This window comes from Parasteatoda tepidariorum, chromosome X1 (assembly GCF_043381705.1).
Source record: "Parasteatoda tepidariorum isolate YZ-2023 chromosome X1, CAS_Ptep_4.0, whole genome shotgun sequence".
Lineage (NCBI taxonomy): Eukaryota > Metazoa > Arthropoda > Arachnida > Araneae > Theridiidae > Parasteatoda > Parasteatoda tepidariorum.
Genome location: NC_092214.1, coordinates 18,469,134 through 18,494,157, shown reverse-complemented (window position 1 = coordinate 18,494,157; position 25,024 = coordinate 18,469,134). Strand labels below are relative to the sequence as shown.

Here is a 25,024-nt window from a genome sequence, read left to right as displayed (position 1 = left end):
AGGTGTACTAGGTTTTTTTACATACACTTCAGCTCAATTTGAGGTTGTTTAAAATTCACTTCAAATCAACAAGGCTGATGAGGTGATTTTCAAGGTATACACATGTTGTTTTTTTGATGCTTATAACAAAAAAGGTGTTTATGAGGTATAAAAAAATCCACCTTATTTCAACTAAAAAGAGTGAGGTATTTATTGAGGTGTATGAAGTCATATTTTACTTATACCTAAGCTTATTTTGAGGTTGTTTTAAATTCACTTCATATCAGCCAGACTGATAAAGTGATTTCTGAAGTAAACCAGGTTGATTTTCGGACACTTGTAACAAAAGAGGTATTTATGTGGTATAAAAATTTCGCGTTATTTCAACTAAAGAGAGTCAGGTATTTATTGAGGAGTATGAAGTCACACACACATTTTACTAATACCTAAGATCATTTTGAGGTTGTTTGAAGTACACTTCATATTAACTAGTTCATTTCCCAGAGTTCCGTGCGAGTCAACAAATGGCGTGTGTGTTGACAATCGAAATCGTCTGAGCGAAATTTGGTAAGTGTGTTTGACATTTATTAATTTAGTTTTATCACTTTTAATCAAATATGCTTCGATTTTCAAACTTAAAATTTATTGTTTTTGTTTTAAAGACGAGCCCTGATCTTAAATAATTTAAGTCGGAGGATATTCTTAGAGGCTATTGTTGTAGGCTTAGCAATAAGAGAAAACAATCGGAATATTTCTCGTCGCTGTTTAGGGTAACGTTACTGGTGAATCGTTACAACAGGTTGCGCATAGTTTATTTTATTGTTTATTGCTATTTATTCAAATGTAACTATTCTTTTATTTTGCTTAAATGTATATGCTTTATCGTAGCAGTTTGCAAGCTGATTAACTGAATAAAATGTTCATAATTTCTCTCATAAATAAATCATTGAAAATTGAAAGATTTTAAAATAGCAATTTCGCATTGAAATTCTTATACAGCTGTATGCTGATCATTTGCTTGGATATCTGTATGCAAAGTTTACATTGTTGCTTATGAGTAGAAATATATATAATAACACTGCATTTTTTAAATCTGATTAACATGCAATTTCTTTTTCTAAAATATATATATATTTACAGAGCTTATCCACAAGTAGTTCCCTGATATTGCTGAGATGACCTAGGCTGTAAATAGCACGTGTGCAGCAGCGAAGAAGAAGTGGCTAGCAAGCTACTGCTCAGCCTTCCCCTGGGAAATAGTTCTGAATTTATACCAAAAAGAAAAAGTAATCTCTCATAATAAACTGCAGAATTTTTTATAAATAAGTCAGTATTGTTTCTTATGCTGAATTAAATAAAAATCAATTGCAAATAAAAACATTTATTGTTTGAAAGTTATAAGCATTTTTTTGAATATCATCCTATAGGATATGTTTTAACATTTAAACAAATGTTTGAACAACTGTCTATTAGTTTTATTCTGCTCGGTATTATAAGTTATATAGGAGATATTTTAATCAACTTCTTTTAAAAGTTTTATTTCAAATCGTTCTCTCTTAGACATTTTCCTCAGATAAAATTGCAATTGCTGCCGAAGGTTTAATATTAAAAACTTCAGGTAGATAAATGAAGATCTCCACTAGTGAAAAAATGTAATGATATACATTATTCTTCATATAATATATATATATAATATATTTATATATATTATATACTTTATATAGTGAGGTTAAAAATTAATAAACTAGGTGGACCGTATAACACCTCACGTTTGGGAATTATTACCTTCGTAAGTATTAAAAAAACAGCTTAAAATGTCGCATCTTAGGTTGATAAATTAATACTTCTAAAAATACAAAAATATATATTTGAGGTTACGGATAAGGTAAAACATGGAACACATGACGTTAATAAAAAATAACCTTTCCAAGTATCAAAAAAATACACTTGAGGTTGATTTATAACCAGAAGTGTAAAATGGCACACCTTAGGTAGATAAATAAATACCTCAACAACTATATAAATCTATACTTGATGTTGAAAAATAGCAACCTAAAGTAGAACATCGAACACCTCACGTTCATAAAAATCAAGCTATTCAATGGTTAAAAATATACTTGAGATTGATTTATAATAACCTGAAGTGTAAAACGGCAAACCATAGGTTGCTAAATAAATACCTCTACAAGCATAAAAATCTATACTTGAGGTTGAAAAATAGTTACCTGAGGTAGAAAATAATACACTTCACGTTATTAAAATATTACCTATTAAAAAATACACCTGCGGTAGATTTATAATAATCTGAAGTGTTAAATTAACCCTAGGTTGTTGAATAAATACTTCCACAGATGTTAAAAAATATACTTCAGGTTGATAAATAATAACCTAAGGTTGAAAATGAAGCACTTTAAAGTAGTAAGCATCTACCTCGTTGCAGATGTAAAATTAAACACCTCAGGTTGATGCATATATATACCTCTGGAGGTACATTTAAGGTATAATTGAGGTTAATTTTGAAGTATATGCACCCTTTTCAACCTAACGACGTATATATATAACAACCTCCTTTATACCTTTGAAAAATACCTCATTTATACCTTGATTTTTTCATAAGGGTATAATACGTCGAAATGGAAAAGCGCTTAAAGCAACTAAAACCAAATTTGCCTTATTTAAACAATTTAGAAGGTTCGAAACACAAATCAAGCAAAAAAGAAGAATTTCTAAAGATATGTATGTTAACAAAAACAGCACTACATCAGGTGATGCACTGTCTGCTAACACACAAGAGCCTTTCTGTTGTCAGAGGGAATACCAAAAACTGACTATGCTCCGAGGCCCGTAATGGATAAATTAAATAAGAAAAAGCAATAAAAAATTCAACTATTGAAATAAGAAGGCAATGAAAATTTAATGCACTTTTGACTTTGGTTTGTGTATCATTAAACTTTCATTTCAATATTCCCCGATTAGTGCCCTTATACACACCTGGCAAGTTATTATTTTTTTTATTAAGTAGTTTGTAGCTTTTGATTCCCACGTGAAATTTCAATTTCAAATAGTGTTTATTTAATCTCATATTTATAATTGTTATAGATTTCAAATTAAGTATTTTCAAAAAAGTTTTCAAATTTTCTGATCGTAACTTAAAAACTGATCTGTATTCACGTTTTTTGAATTGCCACAGAAAATACATGTTGACCTAGAAGTCTGTAACCGCGTTTTTGGAGTTAAAAAAAAATAGAATCTTTCTTAATTAGATTTAATTTGATTTTTAGTATGTATTAGTGTGTCACATTTAGGAAAATAGTGGTTCACAAATTATTTACGAGTACTAAGAGAGAAGATTTTAGGAACCCTTTAATTTACATGAATATCATTGCAACATACTATTTTCTATCATTGCGTGTAGCTGAGATTTTCATAAATTAGAGTTAAAGCTTCATCATAGAGTACATTAATATTTAATCTGATAAAGGTTTATAAACGTGAATTCGAGAAAATCAAGAAGGCGAAATTAAATTATAAATGATACATTTTTAAAAAAAATTGTTTAACAGTATGGGTGTTGATAGAATTATCACGTTAATAGCATGATGGTTGTTATAGTATTTATACAGAGAAGTTCATCATAAAAGTTCGATTCAGGTGTATTAAAAATGACTTTTTTTTATCATATTGATATACAAGGTAAGTGAAAACGATTTCTTGGACCAAATAGCTCATTACTGGATTTTACGAGAACTTTCTAAGCTGTTCAAACATTAATTTACAGCTCAAATGATCTCAAAACTATAAATTATTATTAAATTGAAACTGAAAATTTAAATTATTATACTCATTTTTAATTTTGAAAACAAAATTTTTTTCAAACACAAGCATAATAAAGTAGTCTAATAGCTAAATGTGTTTGTTTTAAAGAGTTCAAATTATAAAACTTTTGATAATCTAGATCCTTGTTTAATAAAATTTGTATTTAACCACTGCAATTTACATTTGGTTAAGAGCCCAAGAAAAATAACATTATTTTCTTTAAAAACTTTAAAAAAAAGTTATAAAGTTCAGTTCAAGTACTTTCCCTTGAAGTGTTAAGGCTACTTTTACTGATTAGGTTAAAAGCCGAAAGAAATATCAAAAACCTTTGAAAATTATTATTATATTTAAAAAGTTTAAGAAATAAAACAAAAAAAAATAAAACTAACTAAAAAAAACTGAAAATAACTTAAAAATAAATAAGACTCTTAAATTATCATAAATCTCAAATTATCATAATCATAATAAATTCTATCATAAGTAGTTATTACTTCTTTAACATTTACAGCTCAAACAATAAATAAAGCAATCGAAAACCTTCCTTGATTTATTTTGAAATTGGCTTCACAAATTACGTGCATGTTTCAGGATGCATGATGCTTTTTTTCAATTTTTAACCGTAAAACTAGAAAAAGTTAACAATTTGGAATATATATATTCCAAATTCTATGTGATTATATTTTATTTGCTTTAAATTTATTAATTTAAATAAGATTTAGTTAATGAAAAATATAGATATTAAAATACAAAGCTAAAGTTTTTTTTACTAATAACAAGAAAAATAAGCAAATTTTAATTTTAAAAACATTTAAAGTAAGGTAATAGAAAAGAACACTGACTACAGCACAAAATATTTCTGTAACAACACAAAATATTTCATTCACATTTCTGTAACTCAAAATCTTTGTTCCTGAACTTGATGAATATTTTTCATGTGACCAACAATTGAAATTCTCCAATTTGTTAATCACTTAATATTACCTACAGTTAAATTGCAAACTATGCAGTTTATTTTTATATTATTCTTATCCTGTAACTCTCACTTTGAAGAAGAAAACTGTAAAGTTGGATAAAAAAAAATTGTTGTTATTATTGTATAATTCATTTTTATTCTCATATAAGACTCATGTAAGATTATTATCATAAATGTTTATGCCGAAATTTCTGAGAAATATACAGTGCGTTTTGCATGTCACCCTTGCCGCGCATTAACTTGAAATTTTTTTAAATCTATTTTGCTTGGCCTTTCCTTAAATGCTAATAAAAAAACTTCTTTACTTCCGTTTTTGAATTACTTGAAATCAGGCAAATATGAATACATTATCATAAAGATTTGTATTAAACTAATTAAAATAAAAAAAATAAAAATATTAAGCACCCTTCACAGTGACAAGCTTGTATTTTGTATCATACATCCTTATATTTTTTTAAACTTCAAACTTTGTTTTTAAGCCTGCAACCTTCCTTATGCTTAAATAATTCGATAGTGGTAACAGCACATTTCACACTGACGCATGCCTGTTTTTGTATTATGTATCCATACATTCCTTTTTTAACCAACAATTTCGTTGTCCTACTTTGAAGGACAATACAAATGTGATATGTTAAAAAAATTCTTAGTTTTGTTTTTACATAATTTGATGGTAGGTAGCAACATTACCATAAATAAGAAAAAACAACTTAATTTTTTTTCCATCAAAAGTCAGTGCCCTCTATGTTAATTATAAAGCTTTTGAAAAATGTCGATATGAGGAAAAACCGCAGTTTTGTAAAAATGAATAGCGTTTGTGATCAAATTTTGATTATTTAAAACGTCTTTACATTATTTGGGCCTATAAGAAACCGTATAAAATGAGAATTATTCGTTAATATTAATGTTTCTCTTCTTGGAAGAAAAATAACAATCCATATCGATGGTTCATAATTTTGAGAAGTATTATAATGCTTGGGCAACCAAAATACTATTTATGGTTTAATGGTTTAAAATAAAAGCTTGCTTCGTGTTTAAGGCACCTAAATTATGTTTTTTTCTTCTTTTTTAAATTTTTCTTCTGTGATAGAGTATTGGGAAAAAAACTTTTTAATAAAACTTATGAATGAAAAGTTAGAGAAGACTTACTGTGTCGTTCTACATTCATAAGCAGCAATCCTTCGATGGCACTTTGAGATTCTTTGACCCAAGTAAAGGCTTTGCGGTGACGATTAAGTTGACTGACTAACCACTCCTTTGGTGTTAATCGAAGGGCAGTGCTCGGAAAAGGCAAATCCTGGGAAGCAAATGATCCATTTTCCCGGAAATCGATGAGAATACACACTTTGGGATCCGCCACTTCCAATGTATTCATCTCCTGAGATGACAAAACGCTTTTTTCCTAAAAATGTGGTATAACAACACATGCAACATAATATGACAATGAAAAATATTTGAATAAAACTCAGCTTTGTATCTTAGAAAAAATGACTATCTGAGTTTTATTTTTAAGCTGTGGTCATTAAAATAAATTTAATGCAACGTTGATCTTTTAAAAACCACTAAATTGATTTCCAACCAATTCGCTTTCTTTAACAGTTAAATTACATTTCCTTTTAAAAAATGATTCTATTAAAAAAACTGACTTAAATCTTTACATTTCTAAATATTAGTTTAAGTATTCATTTGATTATACGGTTTTTTCTAATTATATTACTTTAAATGTTGTTGCACATTTAATACTCTTGACCGCTTTTTTGGATCACCATCCACAAGTCAAAAATGTTTCCACTTCCGCTAACAATATAATAATAATAATAACAAATAAGAAAAATGAATATTTTTTGCCCCATTTAAAGTTTTTTTAACAATTTTATTACTGTGCATTTGAATAAGCATGTCTTTTAATCGTTGAAAATTTACTTAATGACCAAAGCATTTATTATAGTAATTTTGATGGAAATAATTCCTGAAGAAATTTTAAATGTTTGAATAAAAATAAATTTGAATATATCTCTTTGTTGTTTAATTTAAAGATTTAATTAAATGTAATTTTTCTTATGAAACATAAAAAATCTGATATAACTTAAGTCGTTTAAAATTGTAATCAGGTCGACCTGTCATCCATCGCATTAGATTTTAGTACATATAATACGGGATGAAACGTATTTTTAAATCAAATCAGAGATTTATATTTTGTAAGTCAAGAATTGGAAATCCAAAAAATCCCTTATATTTCATTGAATTGTTTAACAAATGAGAAAACAAATAATTATAAAAATAATAGAAATAAATTAATTCAAAAATAAATTCAAAACTTCTTTTAAAATGAATAAAAATTGACAGAAATCTGAAAAAAGATTTAAATGCCTTATAAAGTTCTCAAATAACAAAAGAAAGTTGTGTATTGAACAAACAGTTGTCTTGAACACTGGGCACATTTTATTACTGACAATATAAACTATATAAAACATTTAATATGGTCAATGCTGGTTATAATTATGGTTTATAAAATATAAATGAACCTAAAAGTATAAACTGAAGAGCTGAGTTAATGAAGGTATAAGGAACATTTTTGAAAAGAATATTCAGATTCATAGGGAAATGTTCTTATTTTGTTATTATTTAACTATATATTATTCCTTTTTTTCTAAGTTTTTTAATGCCAATTATCTCAGTGGTTGAAGGATCTAAGTAACAGCTCATTTCTATGTTTAAAATAAAAGCGTCTTCAGACAGCAAATTAAAACTCCAAAAGCCGAATGTCATGGTGCAGAAAGCTTAAAGGATTATTCAGATTTATAGATTTTGGCAATTTAAAAGCTTGAAGACAACAAATAAAAGCAAGACATAATCTTCATTTCCAACTGTCAATGTATGATATTTAACATTCATTTACTTAAATTAACTAAAATGTCACTAAGATTATTCTTCCATTCAGATTTTCAAATGAGAACAGAACGAAGTAAATCTGAAGTATATTATATTCGTAATATATTTTAACTTAAGCACACAATTGAAGAATGACTTAATAAAATCTCATAATTGATTGATGGTAGATCCAACTAATAAAATTTAAAAGGCTTGAGAACCTTTTGTTGGTTTCCAAACCAAACAAACCCCTGTGCACAGTACATTTTTTTAATAATGGAAAAACCTTAATAAACTAAGCATTTGAATAAAGTAAACAAAAGCATGACAAAATTTCAAAGCTTATAAGTGCATGGTGCATATTGTGGTGCATGAAAGAACGGAACGTGGGTGAAAATTACAAGTTCTCTGAGGCTATTAATTGCAACTATCCATCTTCAAGGGTGCCCTTTTCCCCTATTTAGATCTATTGTCTTTGTCAATTCATTCGGGTAATTTCAATCCAGACTGGCTTATGACTTTCAGATGGCTATTGCTGCCCCTTAGTCAGGAACCTTGTCAGTGATTCAATTCGGGTGCTTCATCACCTAGACTTTTAATTCCAGATATACAAGAGCAGACGCTTTTATTTTGAATGTTGAAATTGTGGAACGTTGTAGAATTTTGAACCTAGAATTTCATCGCCAAGCATTCTAGAAATGGGAGTGTGTCCAACACCCCCTAGAATAGAGAAGATCTCCTCACGGATCAATTTAGTAGACCGACATAATGAGCATAAGAAACACATGAACTAGGTATATATTGCTACGAATTCATAAATAACTGTATAATTTTGTGAAAATTCTTAGTTGGCTTGTCTAAATATCTGAGAGGAGCACTAAATAATTAGTTTTTAGTGTCCCTTTAGTGCCATTTTATTCCTAACGTAATTTAGGAATAAAATGGCGTCTAATGTATTTCCTGTAGAATACTCGATTTTTTTGTCGACTAAGCTTTTTTGTTTGCAGAAGATTTTTGTCGACTTGGCGACAATGTTGGCGACCTGGTGTCAAGTTTGACGACTCGATGAAAAGTTCTTTTATTTTGAGGGATACAATTTCTGGGATTTCGTCGAAAAGAGTTCTAAAAATACGAATGTGTCCTTCCGTTTAAGTGAAGTTGTCTGCCTATGACGGCAGTAGTGTCCAGACATAAAGCAGCCAACCCTTTTTTTTATTTCTATGTTTCCGCTTAGGATAGTCTAAATATTGTTTTAGCTCATCTTTCTACAGATCAGCCTAGTTACAGTGGCTTTCAAGTAGTTGTAGTTAAAAATGGTTTTAATGAATTGTCTTAGTTTATATGATACAGAGCAGTTTATACGTTATATATTTTTATTAATTTTTCTTTGTATATTGAATATGTTGTTACATATTCAATATATAAAGTGAGTGTTGTTACAGCCTTTTTTCTTTTACAAAACATAACATGTACCTTTAGTTTGTATAACAAATCATTTTACTTTAACATTCAAGTTACAGTATAAAATTTCGTCATTAGACAATAAAATTGTGCGGTAGAAATTCCACATTTAAGCTAAAAAAATTCCGCAGTTATACTATGGAATTTTGCAGCTGTACCAAAAAATTTGCTGCAAAAAAATTCCACAAATGTACTAAAAAATATCCTAGTAGTACTAAAAAATTTCGAAGTTGTACTAAAAATTCCATAGATGTACAATTAAAATCTGTAGTTGTACTATGAGACTCCACAGTTATACTTTCAAATTATTCAGGTTTCTTAAAATGCCTTACATTTTCTCTATTATTTTTAATAAATCATATTAGTCAAAAATAATGGAAAATTTTTTTATTTATTCAATATTGAAATTTCTTTTATTTAACAAATTCTTTTACTTTGAGTGCGACAAATTCCGGGGCTTTGTAACCAAGCCTTTTATAAATAGGAGTGTGTCCTTCCTTTTAAGTGAAGTTGTTTGCCTATGACTGCAGAAGTGTCCAGACGTAGAGGAGCCAACCCTTTTATTTTGATTGCTATGTTCATGCTTAGGATAGTCTAAATACTGTTTTAGCTCATCTTTCTACAAATCAGCCTATTCACAGTGATTCTCAAGCAGTTGTTGTTAAAGATGGTTTTAGTGAATTGTCTCAAGACGATATTGATGTGATAGAGCAATGTTTAAACTATCTAAACATAAAAATAGAAAAGCCAATCCTTTTAGTTCTTGACTGTTTATAAATGCATGTTTTGGATAGCACTCAAAATAAAAGGGTTGGCTAATTTATGTTCATGTTTAGGATTATCTGAATATTGTTCTATCACACAAATATATTCCTGAGACTATTCCCTAAAACCATTTTTAACAACAACTGCTTGAGAGCCACTGTGACTAGGTTGATTTGTAAAAAGATGCGATAAAATAATATTTAGACTATCCTAAACATGAACATAGCAATCAAAATAAAAGGATTGGCTCCTCTGTGTCTGGACACTAATGCAGTCACAGGCAGACCACAATTTACCTAAGTACTAACTATTCAAATTTTTGTAGAGTGCCTATCCTGTGCAGGATATTTGCTCTTTCATCTCAGTAGAAAATTTAAATGGAGGAAGGAAAGGGGGTGCCTAAACTAGGTCTGACTATCAAAGTTACAATGAGAAAATTAGAGTAAAAAAAAATCTGGGTTATATACATAAGTACGTCGCAATTGAATTTACCTAAGGCGAGACACACTACTATTTATAGAAAGCTTGACGGCAAAATCCCGAAATTTTTCGCCGCAAATGTTGCGAAGAAGCCAAATGTAAAGCCAACTTTACAAAATTGTCGCCAAGTAGCCAAATGTAAAGCCAACTAGCCACATTTGACGTCTAGTTGACAGAAATGTCGCCTAACCGAGCCTTCCAATGGAAATACATAAGGCGTTCATTTATTCATGAATTACGTTAGATTATGCCTCAGATATTTAGCCACGCAATAAAAAAGAATATTCACAATATTATATAAATTTTTACAAATTCGTAGCAATATATGTTTAGCTTATATAGTTGAAAACTGTTGTTATTTTTTAACTAACATTAATTATCATTAAATTTCAACAGTCCACCTTTGAACTTTCAAGCTCTATTAGTGAAACTCAGTCAAATGTCACTTATATCCCTTATCCACACATTATATTTGTCATACTTTTTGAAATTTAAACGAAAAATTGAGGCCCGATTCCAACAATTTTCATATTTCATGCATTTTCTGCGAAATTACTTGAAAATAGAAGTGCAAGCAATTGTTTTACTTTCTTTAGTTTCACTATTTCCTAATGCACACAGCTTATGTTCGTTACGACGGGCTATTAAAATGATCCACGCGGAGACCTTCTCCTTTCTAGGAGGTATTGGACATGGTATATTCGTCTTACTTTGTGAAATGTAACCAAAAGAATCAAGAGATATTTCCAAAAATTTTCATTTTTAATATATTTTCTAGGAAATTGATTGAAATTAGAAATTTAGTATCCATGCATATTTCGATAAACTGGTTGTAGGAAAATGTTGTTTTTAAACTCCCTAACCCAAAAAATTCATTTTCATTTAAAACTTCTAGCCAAACGCTTAGGTTTATATCTGTATGAAAAGTTTTTTAAGTAAATTATCGAAAAATAGTTTGTTTTTGCAAAGAGTTTCAAGTTTGTTACAATTTTTCAGTTTTCTCAGTTAAAGCAACAAATGGAACCCTCTAAGTTAGATTTTGGGTACTTTTGAAAGCTATTATGTACTAGGCATCTTTATTTAGAAAAAAGTGCCTTTTTGTGTTCAATTTTGTAACTTAAAATTTCGTTTGCATTAGATAATTAGTATATTTGAGGTAACGTTCTTCAACTTTACGTTTTTTTAACCATTTACAACTAGCATGGTTTTAAAACCACGAAAAAGAAATTTAACTGAACATTGGAACTAAGCCTTGCGTTAGGTATCGGGCATTGATATTAGATTGTGATTGAATTGCGTTTTATCAAATGAATCGTAAAATGAGTTTTAGTCGGTTTATCAGGTTGTTTCAATTATAGTAAGATATGGGAATTACTAGACTTTTTTGTGTAAAGCAGCTTTATGGCGTTATCATCTAAACGTGAATGAGAGTATCGTATTCCTACACTCTAGGGTCACAAATTGTAGTGTGTAAAGCATTGAAAACTCTTCATATGTTAAAGGGAATGAAGAAAATATATGATGTGGGTTGGATTCGAACCCCCGTATTTGGTCATGAGTATTGATAGATTAACTTTCTCGGCTGTAATATGTATCCAGCTGCAAGTGGCAAAATGTCGTTTTATGTGAGCTAAGTTTGTTTGATAAAAGTTTGATTGTTTAACTGTATTCGATAAAGCGGTTAATAAACAGTTCCTCTCACAGTTAACTGTTTGAATACCATCTTCTTTATCGTTCTTTGACTGTTTTGCTTGGATATGGTAAAATAACAATTAAATAAAGTGTTATTTAATAATTTTTCCCAAAAAATTTTTATCAGTGTTATAATAACAAACCTAATAATGATAGTTATTATCCAAGATTATTATTTTTTTTAAAAAGTGTCTCATATTGAGTAACTTTTCCTTTATTATACTGCTATTCCAGTATTTAAGTTATTAATTTAAAGAAGCATTCATAACTTATAGTTTCGGTTTCGCGTGAAATTATGAGTGTCATATATATTAGACATTCTGCAATTCTCAAAATAAAAAAGAGAATACTCTGAATTACTTTTAAACTGGTACTTTTAAACTGGTACTGATCGGATTCTCTCTACTAGGACTTAAAGGGGTGACTTCAAATATGCTAATTAATTAATGTGGATAATATTTTACGATACAAAATCAGACACTGAAAAGTACTCTTTTTGAATATACGTGCCGTTTTTTGATGGATTAGGATACCTGACCCTCAAGAATATGATGAGCAATCGCAATCTGGGAAATATGGTCCCAGTCCCAACAGTTTGATCAAATGAGCGTTCGTGAATTTAGACCTCTTAATCTTAATTTCACTTTTTTCGTATTTGATACATTTCGGGGACTTTTTGTGAAAATCTGAAAATATATGCATATAATTAAAAAATTCGTTGTTGTTACTTTTATGCCACTTGCCAATACCAGAAAGTCTGCTTGAAACCAAGCGAATTTTTAAGGAAGAAGGTCCGTTTCTTGTTTTTCATAGGAGCCATCTATGGCCAAAAATGCTACTTCAGCCACACACACTTTACATACCGTTATTAAAGGAGGACACATTCGTGCTTCATTCATTCTTCTACAGATCGCGATTTTGACCTAAACCAGAGAACGATCAATCTCCAATTCAGTACCCTCAGAGGTATTGATTCGTTATGGGATTTTTGAGGACCTTGCGGCAGATTGTGCACGCACCAGTCACTATTTAATTCATGGGGATTCTTCTTCCGGCGGGATTCGAACTTACGATCTCGCGAGCACGATCCCAACGTCCTACCAACCAGGTTATCCCATGCAATTCGTCTATCCAAAAATATTTCCTGGCGAACAATAATTTTTAAAAATTGAAAGAGAGGGAGGATATTTTGAGATTTTTACATCATTTTTCCGATACGAAAATAATTTGAAATATGTTTTATGCTAAAGTAAATGTCAATTTTTATTTTTTTTAAAATGCAGTCAAAAAGAATATAAGTTCTGGAAAATAAAGAAAATTTTCCTTTTCAAATACTTATTCTCATAGCATTTGTTAATAGATTTCTGTACAGTGAAATGGAGTTATGCTAGAAATTGCTTTTTGCTAACATTCACAGTTTCTTTTACCTTTTTAATCAGGATCGAAAAAATAGTGTACCTTATTTTTTTGCCAAATCAAAAATTATTGAACACTCTAAAAAAAACGCAACAAAAATCAATAATTTTAAAAATAGAAACCGGTTTTCACATTTGCTGTCTAACTAGGAAAGTATGTAATTAAAGTTATAATAAACCTATTTTAAATTTTTGGATAAAGTTCTCAAGATTTTTACTAAAGGAAACTCTATTAGTATATATTTGTCGATCTCATTGCTTAATTGTTTCATGCTTAAAATTTTGTATTCCAACTATAAGTATTTCTAGCGAAAAACAGTTCATGTTATATATTTTCATTAATTTTTGTTTATATATTGAATATATTATTACATATTAACTATATAAAGCGAATGTTGTTACAGCCCTTTCTTAACAAAACATAACATGAACCTCTAGTTTACATAACAAATAATTTTATTTTCAAATTTTAGTTACACTATAAAAATTTGCAGTAGGAATTCCACAGTTATGCTAAAAAATTTAACAATTATCCAAAGGAATTATGTACAAAAAAACTCTACTACTATGAAATTTCACATTTATACTAAAAATAGCCCAGTAGTACTGAGAAATTTCGAAATTGTACTACAAATTCCATTGATATTCTATTAAATTCCGTAGTTGTACTATGTGACTTCACAGGTATACTTTAAAATTATGCAGATTTTTTAAAATTTTATTAACTAAAAATAAAGACTGAGGAATAATGGAAAAAATTTTATTTATTCAATATTTTATAAATATATTTTGTGTATGTGGAAATGTATATTTCATGATAGTTTTTGTTTAAAATGCATATTGCCTTTCCTAAATTAAATTATTCATCTGTTTGATGATAAGAATTATTCAGTCTTTTAATTTCCTATTTTTTATATGAATTACTTTTTTTACAGCATAAAAGAAGCGCCGCTTTTCACTTTATCTTTAATACCACATTAAAAAAATTCAAATTAAGCGTTTCCTAGAAGAAAATTCCTTTTGTTTTCTGGATTCTAATTTAATAAAGTAAAAAATTTTTCTCGTGAAAATTTTGTAGTAAATTAAACTATTTTTTGCTTCTTCTTTAGAAAAGAATAAACATAAAAAAAATTATTAACAACTTAGTAAATCATTTATATTAAAATAGATTTTAAATATTTTTTGAGCATTGAATATGAAACAATTCAAAAGAAAATTGTATTTCAATAAAATATACAACTCCCAGCCAATAAAATATACCAGTCAATAAAATATACAACTTAGAAACAAAAACTTTGTGTTTCTAAGTTTTCTGTCAGTAAATAAATAAATAGAAGCACACTATTTTTGTGTGAAAAACAGACATATAATATTGAGGCAGATTTGAAGGCAAATTATACAATTTAATTCTTTAATTAATATCAACATTTTCTTCGGTTTTTAATAGTAATGCACAGTTTTAAAAATGAGAAATATTTATGTTTTATACTAAGTTTAATAAAATCATTTTAATTTAATTCATTTAAACTCTCCAGTAAAATTTACCAACAATATTTTTTTTTCAGTTTTATTAGTACTGAACTATTTTTAGTTTTTATAGTATATAAATAGTTAAAAAAAGTAAGTCTGATTTATAAATGTATGGAAAAAAATGTTCAGAAATTCTTTAAATTATGGTTTTCTTAGCATTGTTAAAGGAAAGGATACCTAATAGCTTAAACTGGAGTCTAGTTTGAGATACGGATAGCAAATTTTTAAATAATGAAGTGTGTATATTTGTTATGATGCGTTATTCACTGTTAGAATCCTAAAACTAAGGTAAAATAACGGGTCTGTACATTCAATTAAACGTAAAGTTTATGCTAAAGAACATTCTTTACCTTAACGGTTTTGAAACTATTTACAACTTAAGAAACCATGAATAAAAAACTAAACGGTTTTTTTTATACACTTGCAGCTAATATGATTTTAAAACCATAAAAAAAAATTAATTTAACTAGACGTAAGAGCTAGGCTTTTTGTTAGTTAATGAACATTCGAGCTAGGTTGGAGTTGAGTTGTGTTTTATCAAATGAACCATGGAATGAGGTTTAAATAGTTTCTCTGGTTGCTTCACTAATCGTAAGAGATGGGAAATACTGAACTTTTTGTGTTAAGCAGCTTTATTGTGCTGCCATCTATCCGTGAATGAGAGTACCGTATTTTAATAGTCAAGGGTCACAAATTGGGGTAGGGCATTGGAAACTCTTCATATGTTGAAGAGAATGGAGGAAATATTGTGGTTTCAGAGCTGGGACTCAAGCCTCAGTTCTGTCGGTTATGAGATTGACAGATAAGCTCTCTAGGCTGTTTAATGTACCCAGCTGTAAGAAACTAGGTGACTTCATTAGATGGGCCTAGTTAGTGCGATAAAACTTTGGTTGTTTAACTGTATTAGATGAAAGCAATTGATAAACCGTTTATCTCGTAGTTAACAGTTTGAATACCATATTAATTATAGCTGTTTCACTATTTTGTTTAAATATAACCTTACTAAAATATAATGTATTTTTGAGGCATTTTTGAGGTATTGAGGTTATTGTGAGGTATATATGAGGTATATTTGAGGTTGGTAAGAAAACAACCATAAAAATTATACCTCATAAAGGTTGTAACTGAGGTGTACGATGTTGTTTTACATACACTTCAGCTCATTTTGAGGTTGTTAATTATTCACTTCAAATCAACCAGGCTGATGAGGTGATTTTCAAGGTATACAGGTTGTTTCTCTGACACTTGTAACAGAAGAGGTATAAATGAGGTAAAAAAAATTACCTTTTTTCAACTGAAGAGAGTCAGGTATTTATTGAGGTCTATGAAGTCTCAATTTATTTCTACCTTTGAATATAATTTTCGAGAATTTCCAGCTTTGATTGAAAAAAAAACCTCTACAGGTATAAAAAGATATACTTGAGGCTGAAATATGATAATCTGAGGTAGAACATAAAACACCTCTCGTTAGTAAAAAGTTTCCTTTACAACTTTCAAAAAATACACTTGAGGTAGATCCAGAATAACCAAAAGTGTTAAATGAAACATCTTAGATTGTTGAATAAACACTTAAACGTTTGTAAAAAATATACTTCAGGTTGTTAAGTAATAACCTATTGTTGAAAACGAAACACCATAAAGTAGTAAATATCTACCTCTCCACAGATGTAAGATGAAACACCCCAGGTTGATACATATATACCTCTGGAGGTATATTTAAGGTATATTTGAGGTAAATTTTGAATTAATTGGTTCAAATGAATTAATGCATAGTCTGCTTATAAATTAATTCATTTGAACCCTTTTCAACCTAACGGCATATTTAAATAAAAACCTCATTTTTACATTTGAAAAATATCTCAATATTTTCGTAAGGGTAATAAAATAATAATTAAATAAATTTTTATATAACAATTTTCTCCGTGAAATTTCTAACAGTGTAGTTCAAAATGGCTTTTATAATAATAATTAAAAAAATTTTTATATAACAATTTTCTCCGTGAAATTTCTAACAGTGTAGTTCAAAATGGCTTTTATTCAAGGCAAGAAAAATTTAGAAAAATAAACTATTGTTACTAATGTATTTTATTTCGCATATATTCAAGTCTTATTTAGAAAAGTTTCAATTGTAACTGAAAAAAAAAAAAATGGAAATCTAATTTGAAATAAGCCCACTAAGCATTATTAAAAGCAGCCTTTGCATTGGAAACAATTGTCATTTCGCAGGCCTGTGTTATTTGTTCGATATAAATTTTACATATATTATTTAAAGATCTTTTGACGATACCCATCAATCACTTTGGGGCGATAGAGCGCTCGCTTGCTAATGAGGTGACAAATTCCAGCGAATTATACAAAAAGACAAAGATTGCTCTGAACATCTAATCAATGACCGTCCGACCACAGTTTTCTGATCATGAGGTTGAATCCTCTAACCGTCGGTATAACGGTGGATGGTTTTCCTTTCCATATAATGTAAATGAGTTTCCCTCAAAAAGTCCTTTACTAAGGATCGTTGGTTCTAATGCTCAATCCAGTAGTTCCATTGTTTTCTGGGTTATTATAATTAAAAGGCTACGGATCTTAAGTAAAAAATCGATAGTCGCAAACTCAAAAGTAGATCGGTTGTTAAACGCCGCTTATTTCAAATAAAATAACTTTGTTGAGAGTGCAGCGTTTTCTAGTTAGAAATCAAGCGATGTGATTTCATGTGAAAAATCAAGATTTTTCTAATTATTTATTAACTATCGTACTAGTCACTGAGTATATTAACTCATAAAAATATAATACTACAGAATTTCCGGAATTTTACATAAATTTTATATTTTGCTAGGGTTTCTATTGGTGATCAGTTGGAAACTTTTACTCAGAAGTATAATACACGAACGAAATAACATTTATAACTCATATATGTGTTTCGTACTTTATAAAACTGGTATAAATGCTCATGGGTATTTTTTGCTAAATTGTATCACATTTAGTCTTCGTCTTCAGTCTAAAAGTAATTATAGTATTTATTTATATAAAATAGAGCTCGAAAAATCTAATGATATTTTTTGAATTCATATTAATTGAATTTTATGAATATATTATTAATCCATCGAAAAAAATTATATTAATAACATTATATTTACATCAACACTCTTAATAAATCAGAAGTAATAAGTATTATTAACAAAGTATTAAGCTCTACTAAATATTAAAGGAGTAACTACATATCATTATTATTTACGAAGAGGTATTATTATCAGAATTATTAAGTATTATCAAGTGCATGCCCTTCAACATGTTACTTTAAAACGATATCGCTTTTATGTCTGCTTATACATTAATTCAGCTTATATATTAAATATTTTCCTATGCGCAAAGATTGAGGTAAATATTTTACTTTACTTTATTAAATAGAGTTCGAAAAATCTAATGATAAAAATCCTTTTTGAATTAATATTAATTTAATTTTATGAATATATCTAATATTAATCCATCGAAAGAAATTATATTAATAGCATTATATTTACATCAACACTCTTAATAAATCAGAAGTAATAAGTATTATTAACAAAGTATTAAGCTCTACTAAATATTAAAGGAGTAAAACATATCATTATTAATTTACAAAGACGTATTATTATCAGATTTATTAAGTATTATCAAGTGCATGCTAATCAACATGTTACTTTAAAACGATATCGCTTTTATGTCTGCTTATGCATTAATTCAATTTATATATTAATTATTTTCCCATGCGCAAAGATTGCGGTAAATATTTTTAATAAAATAAGCATGACTAGGATAATAAAAAAGAATAAGCTATCTTTGTTTTTTAAACTTTTATTTGCAGAGTTAAATTTAAAAAAATAATAAGTCTAATCATATATAATCGATTTTCCTTTACTCCCTCCCTCCCTCCTTGGGGTTTTATTTGCCTTATTCGACATATTCGATTTTTGACAAAATTTGAAGGGTACTTAATCGTTCGTTTACGTTATTCGAAATTTTTCCATGCTCTCCCAACCATATATGGTTAAAAAAAGCAGGCTCTATGGAAATTTTTACATACTCCGGACATGTTAAGCAATATATTTTTTGGAGCTAATTAACCAATTAAAATAGATAACGCTGATTGAATTTGAATTCTTGCTGTTGTTTTTATGTGCGTAATTTTAAAAATTGAAATTCATTCACAAGAAAATAATTTGCTTTTATACCCGCATACATATTACGAGTGAACGACTCATGCTTTAAAAGAGTTTTATTCGCAAGAAAAACAGACTATGAAAATTTTTATTAAATATTTTATGACAGTTTTTATTATTTAGTTTTCTAAGAAAATCTTATCGAATATTTGAATGGTTCTAGTTTAGTGCGTTATCGATCGTAATTGAATTCCAAATTTTCAAAGTGCTTATTATTCCAAAATTACACAATACGTGTGAACCACCCATTTATTAAAATGTTTTACTTCACAAAACAGACTATAAATGTTTTATAAGAGTTTTTATTATTTAATTTTTTAAAACAAATCTTTTAGGATTCTAGTTTATTGTGTTATCGATCCTATTTGAATTCCCAAGTAAACATCAGAAAATGGATTCGCATTCCATTTGAAGTCGATGGCCAAAACCTAAAGTAGGCCTAGTAGAAGCAAAAAAAAAATTGAATCATGAAAAATCAATATCTTTCTTTTAAACTACACTCCTTTCCTTAACTTAGAATCAAGAATTGGTTTCAAGAAATCTAAAGTTTATCACCCGCGACGTAAGCTATTTAAAACTTTTTTCCTTTCACATCAAAAGTTTGTTTTGGAAATGAAAACAAGAAATCTAATGTAAAAAAAAAATGGCCGGAATAAAAAAAGGTGGGATACATACCAAGAATAGAATAGTTATTATTTTTACAGACAGAGTAGTTATTATAGATAATTTGTATAAAAAATTGTAATTATCCAGTTCTGTTTAACATTAGCTTTCTTAATTTTTCTGCTTTACTTTCCGATAAATAGAAAAAGAAATTAAATTATTTTTCTGAGTAACTTAAGAAATTGTATTCCTAAATCAATTTTCCAATAATATTAAAAATAAAATGAAATAATTTATAATATTAGTATATATTTAGTTGGTAAACATATAATTAAAATTATTGAAGCAATAACAAGTAATTCTTTCGATACATTTGTTACTAACGTTTCATCTACGTAGAAAAAGCTCATGTAGATTATAAAATAGTTCATAAAGAAATTAAATTCAGATTGCACCGTAAATGAACGTCAAGTCTTACTATTTTAATTTAAAGATTTCCTTTTCAATTGTTATTTCTTAGAAACTATTCGACTGATTTATTTCAAATCTTAGATTTTGGAGTTTTAAATAATGCAATTATTTTGAGTTTTAAAATGTTTTTCTTAAACAAATTTTTAAAATCTTGTGAAATTTTTTAGTTTATATGTTTTAATCCACAATGTTTTAGTAACGATGCAGAAATTGAAATCAACATTAAAACTAAATACTCAATATTGGGAGATAAAAATAGTATTGCACAATATTTTTTCAATTATATTATTAACAAAACAAAAATAAAATTACAGATTTTTGAGGCTTTACCTTGTGGAACAAAGGCCTGCTTATTTAAATAATGTTAAACAATTTAGCTTTAGCATGTTTGAAGCATTTCTCTTGGCCAAAAACATTAGGAAGAAAATATTATTCCATGTTTGACTGAAAATGTTATGATCAGATAATTATTTTAAATATTCATACAGGTTTCTACAAGTTTAAATGCGTGCATTAAGTTTACATACTTAAAATTACTTGAGAAAACGAAATTATAGTCATAAAAATCTTTCTATTTCCGTATCGACTCTTAATTTTTTTTTTAAAAAGCATTTCCAGGTTATACATTTGTTATAGTAGTTAAATGTAATTCAAAATATTAAGTTAATAATTTTAAATATCTAACTCTAAATATCTAGATGCAAATATCTAAATATCTAATGTTAATTCTAAATATTTAATATTAATTATAAATACCTAATGTCAATTTTAAATATCTAATATTAATTATAAATATCTAACGTTAAATTAAGAAACAAACATGAGAAAAGTAACAAAATGTCAATGGTTAGTTTATATATTTTCTTTAAGCGACGGATTTATTGATAATGGAACTGACACGTTACCTAAATTTCATTATTAGTCGACTCGATAAATTAAGTTTTCGTTAGGCGTTTCGTTTGACATAGTCTAGAAAAGAAAAAGCCAAATTAAGCCAGACTGCATTTTTTTTTAAGTTCTCTGAACTAAAAACAAACATTTTCTAAAACGAAATTAAGAGAATGCTAAAGAGATATTTTTAAAATTTATCAAACTAATATTTATTTGAAGCAAATCACTATCTCAAAGCATATCTGCTTTGAACTAAAATACATATTTAATATAAAATATTAATATGCTATCTCCTTTGAACTGATGAACTCCTTTGATCATAAGACAAACATACATGTTTGTCTTGTGATTTTTAGAGGATGTTTTGCAGGTACTCTGGAAAAAAAAGTGTATTTAAATTGTGAAAAGACTCAATGCTTTTATTTGAAATTATAGGAATAAATTGAATTCATTGGATAGTTTTTTTCGCGACTGTTTATTTACCGAATTTCGCACCAGGATTTTCAAATAATTTAATAAAACCATATTAAATGAAACTAAATTACCATTTTTATTTTAACCGGTTAACAGCCAAACCATGTTTGAGTTTACAACTACCAATGTTCAATTCCGTAACATTGCAGTTTTGAATCAATCCCAGAAGACGAGGGATCTCCTGGATTTTGAAAAAAAAATAGGAAAACTGGCCTTAATGGTAGACTTTTTGAGGGAACTAATACATATTTGCGTAACAGGGAGTGGAAAACCATGAAAACCTCCCACGGTTAATCTGACAGCATTGTCCTGTAATCCGTCTACCACTGGGGATATTTTACGTCATCACTGAGGGTGATGCGAGCCGGAAACAGAGATCATATCAACCAACCATTACTGGGCTATGAGTTTTGGTCATGTTATTGGTAAGCCCGAACTTTATCGCTCTCGAAGAAGAGAAAGGGATATTTCAAACTACTAGAATATGGTAAAGTTTACAGTGTTTTTGGCTCTATGAGAGCACCAAAAGCACTGTTATTATTTCCGAAGCGTTTTACTAATGAATTTTTGGTAAAATTAACAATTAAATATGGTTTTTATTACAATGCTGTTTGGTAGCAAATGGTAAAATTTTGTAGTTTTATCAGTTTGAGATGAGGCTAAAATGATCAGTTTGATAACATCTATTTTATTTTGTAAACAATTGTCAACTTTCTTTCTCGTAGATTTTATTCTTCCTACGTAAGTTGTAAGTTAAAATCTACCAACATTTCTAAGTATAAAAAATGTGCATTTGTAAATATAGTGCTTGGAAAAGGCAAACGCGATTGGTAGCTTATTTGTTACACACCAACATCTTAGAATGGAAGCGTAGAGGTAGCGGGCTCGAATCCCGCTGTAATGCTGGATGCCTCAATTTATTCATATTTCTTTATTGTTATGCAGACATGTGCAGGCTTTTTTGTTTATTAGAAAGCTCGACTTAACGAAACCGCAACGTCCATGCTACAATAGATGCATCTTTGTAATATCTTTCTCTATGTTGAGCAAATCTGCTCTTATCTACTTGACAAGGGCTTAAAATAAATAGTACTTTGTGAGGAGCACAGAAGCTTGCAGGAGTATAATAACAATAAATAAATAAATAAATTCATAGAGTAGTAGTGTTAAATTATTTTTTATTGCAATGTCGTCTTTCCAGAATTTTCTGAGCACCGCTACCATAGCGAACGGTAAAATGATAAAATGAATGGTTTAAATACCAGAATTATTGTTTCTTTTACCGGAAATGTCTATATCATACAAATATTGTAATTTTGCTAAAATAATTTTTTTTTCATATTGGATTGCATTTAACTGTAAAAACAAATTTTCAACTCTCAATTTTTCCTTATACTAATACTTATATTTAATACTCACGTGGTCTTATCAAATATTCAATTACATTAATTAAATTTATTTGTTTTACTTTAACCAAGAATTACAAAAGAAAGTTTATTAAGTGTATTTTAAAATACTGCTAAATTGACGGAAAAAAAATTGTGAAAAAAATATTACTAAAATCAGTTTTAATTTATTAAAGTTTATTTGAAAGTTTATTTGAAAATTAATTAGAAAATATGCTTTTAATGTTGCTTATGAGTTTTATAAAATTTCTACCTACTAAGTTTAATTAAGTTTATTTTACTTTACTTATATGTCAATTTTCTAAACAAAATACTGCAAAATAATGCTAAACATTTAAGAGTATTACATTAATACTCATTATTATATCTTTTTACATAACAAAAATAGTATTCAGTTCATTTTTGAAGAAAAAAAAATTAAAGATTAAAAAATAAAAAAATTATTTCAATACCCTATACCATAATCAATAATGAAATTTGAAATAACAATTAAATATCCAAAGTCATATCAATTTTTGAGTTTAAATTGCCATTAAATAAAATTATTCATAGTGTCACCTTGATTGCATGAAAAAAACGACATAAAATACTAGAAGATAATAGAAAAATATTCTGCAAATAGCGTTCTTTAAATATAACTTAAAAGATGGCTATTTAAACAAGTATTTGAATTCTCTAAAATATTCAAATAAAAAAAATTTAAAATGTGATAAATTATATTCCAACTCTATAACTTCTTTTATAATTAAAATTACATATTTGTGTTATGTGCAAATGGATGAAAATTACATGATTGCTTTTTTTAAAAAAAAAAAATTTTAACTGTAAAAAGTAGGCAATGGAAAAAAGCAAAAGCATATTTTTGTTTTAGATAATTTTTATTAAGGTGAAAGTCTTTTTTTTTCTGTGTGTGCATATTTTTAAAAAAAGGAAAAATTGAATAAATCGTATTACTTTGATGTGGTGTTAAGTAAATAAGTAAATAGATTCTAATAAAAATAAATTTGTTCTGAAAGTCCCTTAATGAATTTTACTTTAGGCTATAGAATGTTCAAACATTTTTTTTTAAAATTTAAATCAATTTTATTTTTCAAGAAAATTTAAATCTTAGGTGCAGACAGACTTTTTAGTGAATTATAAATATTTTTTTAATCATATGAATTGTGTTTTTTAGTTGTTAAAATGTCTTCAAAATTTAGGGTATGAAAAGGCCGGTGAGATTTACTGACCAACAGTACTCGTTTTGTTTCAGATTGTTGGTAATATATTAAATACTAGGTGTTCAGTAAAAATCACCTTTTATATATATATTTTAAAATCTTAAAGGAAAATGGAAACAAAATTTATAAACATATTAATAACAAAAACGCTAGCGATGTTTATCGGATTACATTAGAGAAAAACAGATGTAAAAAACATTAAAACATATTTAATTGGAGATATTATGCCCACTTAATAATCGTCTTTCAACTTCTCTTTATAACATCTATCCTCATGTTTTATGATTCATCAGATTTTGATAGAATTTTTGTTTTTTCTCCGGTTAAAATATTAATTTGAGATCACCAATATGCATTCTTTTTGTTTTCATCTTTGATAAGGATTCTAAAAGTATATGTTAAGAGCGATCTTTACGGAATACTTTGTATAAAATGTACAGTAGAACTCCTCAAATCCAAATCCCGTTAATAGGAAAACCCAGATAATCTGTATCAATATTTCTTCTTAAAAATAATAAATGAAACCATTCTTTGATGAAAGTATTCATGAAATAACTTTGGAAAAGCAACCACAAGGTGAATAATTTGATAGAATAATATATATGGATTCTAATAAAGGTGGAGACTATACAAAATCCAACGACAACATAAATTCAAACCACATTCTCGAGTCCTAGCATTGTTCCAATATTTTTTTGTTGTCGTGGGACATTAAGCCTAAAGGTGTGATTATTCTCGTTTTCCATGGCGCCAAGAATTCGACTTCTGCCCACACCCATACGTC

At 28.0% G+C, this 25,024-nt stretch overlaps 1 protein-coding gene across 2 annotated transcripts in view; it reads right to left on the bottom strand.

Annotated features, from left to right (window-relative positions):
* Window positions 1–25,024, bottom strand: part of LOC107443977 (uncharacterized) — a 154,364-nt gene that overhangs the window by 53,567 nt on the left and 75,773 nt on the right. Inside the window, exon 2 of one of the 2 annotated variants that reach the window (XM_016058006.3) lies at window positions 5,915–6,167. In XM_016058006.3, coding sequence (XP_015913492.1) covers window positions 5,915–6,167 — 253 coding nt within the window. The remainder of the gene's footprint in view (window positions 1–5,914; window positions 6,168–25,024) is intronic. The other variant, XM_016058008.3, reaches the window with a different exon arrangement.